We start from the raw sequence: 10,000 nt of genomic DNA, 5'->3' as shown, positions 1-10,000 counted from the left end.
CACACACTAAGGACATTCTTACCGAGGAGGCAAAGTGTGTGCATCCCGGTGTCTCGGTTCCTCTTGATTTTGTCGTAGAAGCTCTCGGGTCTCCAGGTGTCTGTCCAGAACACGATGGACACTGTCTCCCCAAAGTTATACAGCTGCGGACACAGACACAGACACAGACAAAGACACAGACACAGACCAAAGTTATACAGCGGCAGACGTTTATAAACGTGTCAATAACAACAACCTTATAAACGTGTCCATAACCTTATAAAGTGTCAATAACAAGAACCTTTTACACACATACATCACAAAAATCATCCATCCTGTCAATAAATAACATTAATTTAGTCTTAAACTATCAATAACAACAACTATTTAACCTGGTAATAACAATAAAACTATCAAACACATCAATAACAACAAAAGGCTGCCTATAGCACAATAGCACCGCACAGCACGGCTGCCTATAGCAGCTGAGATGGAGCAGCACTCTGCCAGCTGTTTGGAGTTTCTCCCGGAGAGGCGAACTGTACGCTTGTGAACCTGCCCCAAGCTGCCAAATATCAACATCATTATCTCTCGAACAGCCCAGCTTATCTGAAAGACACACACAGACATACACAAACACACATCGGTGCCCAAAAACATGGCAAACTACCCCCCTCCACCCACACACAAACATACACACACCACACACACACACACAAACCATATCTACCCTCTTAGAATATGAATCTACTGCTCAGTGCTTACCACAGACCAACTCAAATCATGAGTTATTGTTTGCCCATGTGAGTGTGTGTGTGTGTGTGTGCGTGTGTGTGTGGTGAGCAGGATCTTGTGAACAGGCCCTGATGTCTGAGGTAGATTATGGAGTGCCAGAGACAAGGTGCTTCCTGTTATTGTGTGGAATGTTTGTCCGTGTGCGTGTATGTGCGTGAGTGTGTATGTGTGAGTGTGTGTATGTGCGTGAGTGCGTGTGTGTAAGTCTGTGTATGAGTGTGACACAGAGAGACGTCATAGCTAGTACAGCGTGCTCAAAGTGGCATTCTGGAGACTGCTCAGCAAAAAGCTGCTTCAAAGGAACAGGCACAGGCACGCGCACGCGCACACGCACACGCACACGCACACACACACACACACACACACACACACACACACACACACACACACACACACACACACACACACACACACACACACACACACACACACACACACACACACACACACACACACACACACACACACACACACACACCAAGCCTAAAACAGTGACCCTATGGCAGACATGTCAAGTGTGTGAGAGAAGTGTCTCATATAAGATTTCTGTCCAAAGCGTGTGTATGTGTGTGTGTGTGTGTGTGTGTAACGTCGCCCAGATTTCTGAAGTGTGTGTGAGTGTGTGTGAGTGTGTGAGTGTGTGTGTGTGACACACCTCCAGTTGAGTGCTCATGCTGCTACAGAACTTTCAGCAACATTCCATTTTAACCAGAGTAAACAAATGACATCACAGCCGATCAAAACAAACAGAGAGAGAGTGGTCACAAAGAAAGGGGGAGAGGGAGAGAGAGAGAGAGAGAGAGAGAGAGAGGGGTCAGAGAAAGAGAGTGATGAAAACACAAGAGACAGACTTAGAGGGAGAAAAAGAGAGAGAGAAAAAGAAAAAAGAGAAAAAGAGGGGGGGAGTGAACGGGAAGAGTGGGTCTGAGAGAGAGAAAAGGGTCAGGGCAGGGAGAGAGAGAGAGAGAAAGAGGGAGAGAGAGAGAGAAAGAGGGAGAGAAAGAATTTGGGGGTAGAGAGGGAGCGAGAGAGTGAGGGAGGGAGAGAGAACGAAAAAGAGTGAGGGAGAAGAAGAAAGAGGTAGAGAGAGAGAAAGGGGTAGAGGGAGAGAGAAAGAGAGAGGGAGAGAGAGAAGGAGAGAGAGGAGAGAGAGGAGAGAGAGAGGGAGAGAGAGAGATAAAGAGAAAGAGAGGGGCTGTGTGGTGAAGAGGCTGTGCCTGTTCCTAGTGCCTAATTAGACACACAGCCCTCCAATGCAGACTGGCCTTTGTGCACACGACACACCAATTACCGTGTGTGTGTGTTCTGTGTATGTTTATGCATGTGCAAATGCAAGTGTGTGTGTGTGTGTGTGTGTGTGTGTGTGTGTGTGTGTGTGTGTGTGTGTTCTGTGTATGTTTGTGTAAGTGCGAATGTGTGTGTGTGATCTGTGTGTGTTTTATGGAGTATATTCTCTAAAGGAGGCTGCTTGGTGAGGCTAAAGCTGCGATGGCCTTCACTTTTCACCTGTGTGTGTGTGTGTGTGTGTGTGTGTGTGTGTGTGTATGTGTGTGTGTGTGTGTGTGTGCGGCGCCATGTTTTGGTTGTACACCATGTGTGTGCTAGAGTGTGGATCGGGCCGATTTTTTCTGTCCGCGACCGACCCGAGCCCAACAGCGCAGTGATCGAATCCGAACCGAACCCGACAGGCATTAAGATATTTGTGTCCGAGTCCGACCCAGCCCGACATAGGCATACTAATGACACACGTGGATATTGCTTGTGTGGAAAGTCCGATTTTATCAATCAATTGAAAGGCATTCGGAATGTCGGCACAGATAAGCGGAGCAATGAGCGCACACACACGGAGCAAGAAGTGCACGTTAGAACAAGAGGCCGGGCACAGTTATGTTGGCTGTGTCTACATGCTATGACTTTCCTCTCTCATTTTCTATGGTCTTATACTCTCCAGAGGCTAACTTCTGTTTGCAATCTTCCATCTTAGCACGGCACAACTGCACTTACTGTACGTGTTTCGTTGTCGCAGCAATAGAAAAATCTCGCGCACAGGAGGAAATTATGCTATGCTGTTATTTATTTTTTCAATCAGGATAATTGATCACAAACCTACAAAAACGAACATCAAGTGTAATAAGTTGTTTTTCATTTTACATTTCCAATGTCTTATCGCGCTGGGTCTGGGTCCGACCCGAGCCCAAACATGCCACAAGTTCTCAATATTTGTCAGAGTCTGACCGAACCTGTCGGGTTTCGGTCGGGTTTCCATGCTCTAATGTGTGCATGAAGCTTGTTTTGCACCTTGTGCCAAAATGAATCTTCATGAATTAAGGTCATAGCATGCACATAATAACACACACATGTACTCACTCAAACACACACACACACACACACACACACACACACACACACACATTGTGTCCAATGACAGGTCAATGGCTCTGAAGGTTATTGATGGGCCGGCCCTTGTGCTGCTGGACACACCCCCTCCTCTTGTTCCCTCTCATGATGCAGTCACCGCCTCATTCCATCTTTCTCTTCTTTCTCTCACTCACTGCTTCCATCCCATTCTCTCACTCCCTCTCCCTTCGTCTGTTCTCTTTCACTTTTCCTCCTTTCGTTTTCTCTCTCTCTCTCTCTCTCCATGTGGCTGTATGTGTGTTTGTTTGTTGTTTCCTGTTCTATTTTTAGTCTTTATTGTACTTTTAGTGGAAATAAAGGAACCTTCCGGTCAGTTTCCCTTCTCTCCTTCCTTCCTCTCCCTCCATCGGTCTCTCTCTCTCTTGTCCCCTTTTCTTTCATCTTTGCCTTATTCTTTCACTCTGGTCATTTTTCTCCTCTCTCCCATCCCATGTTGTTGTTCTCTGTCTTCTGTTCTCTCAGGATAATGTGTGTGTGTGTGTGTGTGTGTGTGTGTGTGAGGATAATGTGTATGTGTGAGTGTGTGTGTGTGTGTGTGTGTGTGTGTGTGTGTGTGTGTGTGTGTGTGTGTGTGTGTGTATGTGTGTGGATAATGTGTGCGAGTGTGTGTGTGTGTGTGTGTGTGTGTGTGTGTGTGTGTGTGTCTGTGTGTTTGTCTGACTGACTGACTGATTGTGTGTGTGTGTGTGTGTGTGTGTGTGTTTGTTTGTCTGACTGACTGATTGTGTGTGAGTGTGTGTATGTGTGCGTATGATGATAATGTGTGTGTGTGTGTGTGTGTGTGTGTGCCCACCTGGAGTCCACAGCAGCCCACTGCGTTCATGATGGATGCGTTGTGAATGACGCGGTACGCTATCCCAGCATCCACTGCTCTCAGCACCAGGTCACTGTGTGTGGTGGCACTAGAAGAAACAACACACACCACCAGTCAGTCACAGTCTCACACACACACCACCACCCATCACCATCACCATCACCATCACACACACACACAATCAATCAGTCAGTCAGTCACACACATACACACACACACACACACACACACACACACACACACACACACACACACACACACACACACACACACACACACACACACACACACACACACACACACACACACACACACACACACACACACACACACACACACACACACACACACAGACACACGCAGACACACACACACAATTAGTCAGACACACAGACACACACACAGATACATACAACCAGTCAGTCAGTCAGACACACACACACACACACACACACACACACACACACACACACACACACACACACAACCAGTCAGTCAGTCAGTCAGACATAGACACACACACCACCAGTCAGACACACATTAACTGAGTGTCCCTCACACACACACACACACACACACACAGTCAATCAGTCAGACATAGACACACACCACCAGTCAGACACACATTAACTGAGTGTCCCTCACACACACACACACACACACACACAGTCAATCAGTCAGACATAGACACACACCACCAGTCAGACACACATTAACTGAGTGTCCCTCACACACACACACACACACACACACACACACACACACACACACACACACACACACACACACACACACACACACACCCACACCCACACCCACACACACACACACACTCCATGCCATATGTGGTCCTGATGTGGGCCAATCAAGCTGCTCGCGGCCTCCAGGCACATCATCAGAGCTGATTAGCGTTGCCATAGTAACTGATGACAGCAAAGCATGCATATATCACATAGTTCACCCTCTCAACCACACACACACAATCCCAATCGGTTTCCCCTTTCCCCAAATATATCATTAAACTTTATTAAAACCATGCATTCCTCCCTGACTCTTTCTAACAGAGAGAGAAAAGAGAGAGGAGAGAGAGAAAGAAAGAAAGGAAGAAAGAAAAGAGAGAGAAAAGAAAGAGAGAGAGAGACAGAGAGAGGGAAAGGAGAGAGAGAGAGAAAGAGAGAGAGAGGAGAGAGAGAGAGGCCCTGATGGAAATTGACTAGCTGGCTGGCTGGCTGGCGTGCTTCATGTGGCCGTGGCTGGTTTGGCGAGCACAGCGCTGAGCTCAACATTCTGTGCTGTGGTTGCCGTGACTCCCTGCTTCAGCTGCGCAGATGGGTGGGTGTGTGTGCGCGTGTGTGTGTGCGTGTGGGTGTGTGTGGATGTGGATGTAGATGGATGTGTGTGTGTGTGTGTGTGTGTGTGTGTGTGTGTGTGTGTGAGGGCAGGGTAACCGGCCGCAGCACAAGCCTTTCAGAACTTTCCATCTGTGTTTCCACAGATCCTGAGGTCCGAGCTGGCAGCCTCCACCCCCTCACCCCCCTCAGAACTGGTCGGACCGGGCCGCACTCGTTCGGTCCTGCTGCAGAATCACCCACTTGGGTCCAGCTGCATTCCACTCCGATGCAACCCTCTCTGATTCAACCATTTCCTCTTCCTGCAGTGTGTGTTAGTATGTGTGTGATGATGTGTGTGCATATGTGTGTGAGAGTTGATAACGTGTGTGTGTGTGTGTGTGTGTGTGTGTGTGTGTGTGTTGAAAATGTGTGTGTGTGTGAGTGTTAACTCAGCCGGGAGTGGAAATGGAAGGTTATTAGGCCGACCTCTAAGCCTCTCTCCATCTGAGTCTGTGGTTGGGTGCCATGGCAATCTGTGTCATTCTCATGGAATGTTGGAGGAGAGGAGAGAAGAAGACAAGAGGAGAGGAGAGGAAGGAAAGAGAGGAGAAGAGAGGAGAGAAAGAGAGGAGAAGAGAGGAGTGAAAGTAAGAGAAAGGAGGAGAAGAGAGGCTTCTTTCTGGGTCCATAAAACACATCCTCCTCTTCCTGTGTGTCTCACTCAAACACATCCCCCTCTCTCTGTGTCCCACAGTCAATCATGTCCCCATCTCTCTGTGTCCCACATACAATCATGTCCCCCTCTCCCTGTGTCCCACATACAATCACGTCTCTCTCTCCCCGTGTGTCTCACCCAAATGGGTCCCCCACCACCAGGAAGGCCACGTCTTCAGTGTCGGCGTCTTTCAGGATCTCAGCTGCCTCCTGTTCCACCATGTCCCGATCCGCCAGAATCAGCTCACGGCCATAGTACTCCTCCTAAGAGAACACACACACACACACACACACACACACACACACACACACACACACACACACACACAAACAAAACATTTTGTTTATTTAACAGCTAAACATTGTCAGATAGTTTTCACTGTCAACTCAGTCAGTCCTGTTACATAAAACTTTGCCGGTTGTATTAATTCATATCTCGTGTTTTGTGGAGTTTTGTCTGTCATAAAGTCTTTTAAAATATTACAACATGTAATTGTCCCATTCCTCAACAGATCAGTGAAATCCCACTACACGGCCGTCCCAGAGTATAGTAACTAATTAACATACAGTAGTAAGAACATGTTTGTAAACCCTTTGGAATGACCTGCTTTTCTGTATAAATTCATAAAATACAGGTCATAAGATGAGCTTCATCCTCATCTAACTCACTAAGAGACAAGCACAATGTGCTGAAGCTAATAACACAACAAAAATATCATCTTGTGTGATCATGTGTTGGACCCACACATAAACCATTCAGAGTGCTGATGGAAAGAGTAAGTGAATTAATAACTCATTTAAGTTCCGTTGGCAGCAGGCCTACAACCTCAACCACACGCTCCTGGTGACTGTGAATAAGATCTGCAGGCCATTCACGGGGGATTTCAGCCCATTTTTCCCTTCAGTTCAGCTATATTCTTAGGATGTCTGGAGTGAATGGCTCGGTTGAGGTCACAGCATCTCTATGGGCTCTTTGCACGAAAGGCTCTCAATGCGGTCGCTTTGCTTCCGTTGGAGCGTTAACAGTGTTCTTCTTCTGTTCTGTGTATCTTCTGTCCTAACATCTTCACTAAAACACTGAATATCTTGTTTGACTTAACTTGCATAAATCCCTCTTTATAGTAGCGTGCTGATTCACTAGTTGCAACAGCCAACCGAGTCCATGTAGACACTAATTATATTAACCATAGTGGCAGGTTCAAATACACCTGGCTCCATCAGAATCAAAGAGCCTTTCCTGCAAATAGCCCATTGGTTAAGGTCTGGGCATTACCTGGGCCAATTCAATTCAATTCAGTCTTTAAATTTCAGACTAACAGGACGGTTCCTAGCATATGAAAATAATTAAATAAAATCATCTCATAATTCTAGTAAACGTGAATCATACATAATAACAGTATGGCAGATCACTTCAATCAATCAACCCACCAATCAACAGTGTCAGTAGCCTGGCTATCACCAGACCGTTCAATCTTTTAAGACTGAACATTAGTCTGGGGAGTCTGCTCTGTATTTTCTACTGCACAAGAGGCGTGGTTAATGGACATAGTTCACATGACAACGCATCAGAGTATCTTGGACACAATTAAAATTGTGTTCTTGTGAGAACTCTGGATTTCCAGGGTAGCACTGCACACAGCCAGGCTGAAATCAGCAGATCTTTCTCCTCTGTTTACTCCCAGAACCTTTGGCTCCAATCAGAAACAGTCATACTCTAGTCCTGGCACGCTATTGGCCGGTGACGTGAGTCACGTGACGATAACGAAAATTAAGCGACGCGAAGTGCAGTAGAAACAAAGCACAGACTCCCCAGACTAACGTTTAATCTTAAAAGATTGAGCTTAGTATGGTGAAAACCAGACTAGCACACAGCTATTTGTAGAGTTGGCATATTTACTTCTAAGTTCAGGGTCACTGTCCTGCTGGATGGCCTTTAATGAGCTTCAACAGGGCAGACAGTCATTTTGCCATTATCCTGTTTGACATAGGTTATTATTGATAAACTCAAGAATTAATTTCCCCCAAGCTGTCCCCGACTGAAACCAGCCATAACGTGTAGCCTACTTCAGCGTTGGGATGCTGTACAAGTCAGCGCAGGGATGGTGTTGTCATGGAGCCCATATGACACCATACATGCTGTGTTATGTGTCATTTCCGAACAATTCAGTTTATGTTTCATCAGTCCACACGTCCTTTCAGCACTGTGGAGTACGGAGCTGCTCTGACCACACAGTCGTGTTTTTTTGGAGATCGTCTGTCCTGTCTCACCATAGACACTCATTTCTGTCCAACCATACACTCTGTTCTGTCCCACTCTGCCTGCGGTGGACTCAACAATAGAGATGTCACTCAGTTCCGACGATTCTGAGGTGTTGGCTTTGCTGGTTGCCCAATGGGACAAGCCACAGCACTAGACCATCGCTGAGTAAAGACAATTTGTTGATCTGTGGTCTGAGTAATATTTAAACTCCTTGATATGACTTTCCAAAACTCTTTCCAGGTGCAAAATGCAGATTTATTTCTTGCAAGGAAGGGTTCACATCGGAATTGCAGTTTATTGTATCACACAGAAACAAGTTTTGAGTAATTCCCTATTAGTTCATGAAGGAATTCAGCATTTTGAACGTGAACAATCAAACGTGCTGCACTTAAGTGCAGAAATATACTATTTTGGGCATGAAAGTGAACCTGCATTTTCTTTTTGTCTATAACTGCAGTTATTTTTTGTAAGGGTGTATTCAATATGGACAAGATCAATGCAATACGTTTGTGTTATCAGTTAAACATATTGTGTTTGTTTACAATTCAGATGAAGATCAGATATTTAAACCAATTCGAACATGCTGTAGGCTAATTCAGAGTTCACTTACTAGGCTTTCTTCAAGTCATTATCAAGTGTTTTTATTGCACAGCTGAAGCCATAGTCAAACACTAAAGCTGATTTCATTAGCTTAGTTTCATTATCTGTAAAAGTCTATAGCCAGATGGAAACGCCACGTACCAGAGCTTCTTTCCCAACTGTCAGTATGGACGTGTAGGCTTCCAAATACACTCGGCTGCAACGCCGCACAACCTCCAGACCCTTCACAGTGATGTCCTTAGCATCCCCGAGGCCAAGTCCGATTAAGTACAACATCTCATTCAAGTTTATGTCACTTCAAAGGAATAAGTAAACTACAGGTAGGCTACTTCGACTGGACTGGGTCTTAGCCTGTGATGAGTTTGCTAACCTATCAACTTCAGCTGTGTAAAAGACCACCGTTAACAGGCGTATGAAAAGGTTAACTATTGACGGAAAAATACGGTTTATGTTTTAGCAGTACAGTACTTCTGACACATATACAAACACCTATTAATCTGATCACACAACGTTGCACAGCGGAATCATTAGATTCACATGTTGTCGCATAGTGGCATCTGTAACACGGCTTGCCGTAAAGCGCCACTAATTTACGACAGTATCGCGGCTTTGGCAGCACTCTCCTGTAGCTATGAGGGAAAGTCATCCCTACTTGTCAAATCCATGTCAGACGCTGGGTGATGATTGTAGCACATGTCAGACGCGTAGGTGTTCTAAATGTATACTGTATTACACATATGTTTAGATAGTGATTTGCTACTTTAGAGCTCGACTACAAGTCAGTCTCTGCCGGTCACCCAGCAAAAACTGTTATGCCTTTTTATAGGCTATTTTCCTATAGGGCCTAGCAAATATAGCCTATAAAAAGGCATTTACAGTTTTTCTCAGTCGCTTTGGTAGGCTACATTTCTCGAATAATCCTTGAGATTTGCTAAACAGTAGGCTAAGTGCATTTCTCAAAACTATTTTTACAAATAGCCTAGCAAAACACCATGGATTAGGCTACCTGCAAAATCCTTAGTCCATCTCTCAAAACTAAATAGGCCTATTTGTGTCAATGAACATGTCAGTGCATCAGAATCAAGTCCT

General features: G+C 45.6%; 1 protein-coding gene across 1 annotated transcript in view; it reads right to left on the bottom strand.

Annotated features, from left to right (window-relative positions):
* The window catches only part of dph5 (diphthamide biosynthesis 5), a 15,609-nt gene extending 6,137 nt beyond the window's left edge, over positions 1-9,472 (bottom strand). Inside the window, exons 1-4 of the mRNA XM_062555927.1 lie at positions 9,053-9,472; positions 6,191-6,315; positions 3,986-4,094; positions 23-143 (exon numbers count right to left, since the gene is read on the bottom strand). Of these exons, the coding sequence (XP_062411911.1) occupies positions 23-143; positions 3,986-4,094; positions 6,191-6,315; positions 9,053-9,187 (490 nt within the window). The 5' untranslated portion in view covers positions 9,188-9,472. The remainder of the gene's footprint in view (positions 1-22; positions 144-3,985; positions 4,095-6,190; positions 6,316-9,052) is intronic.
* Positions 9,473-10,000: the final 528 nt, after the last annotated feature.

This window comes from Sardina pilchardus, chromosome 15 (assembly GCF_963854185.1).
Source record: "Sardina pilchardus chromosome 15, fSarPil1.1, whole genome shotgun sequence".
Taxonomy (NCBI): domain Eukaryota; kingdom Metazoa; phylum Chordata; class Actinopteri; order Clupeiformes; family Clupeidae; genus Sardina; species Sardina pilchardus.
Note: the sequence above shows the minus strand (reverse complement) of the source record. Positions and strands in the feature narration are given on the sequence as shown.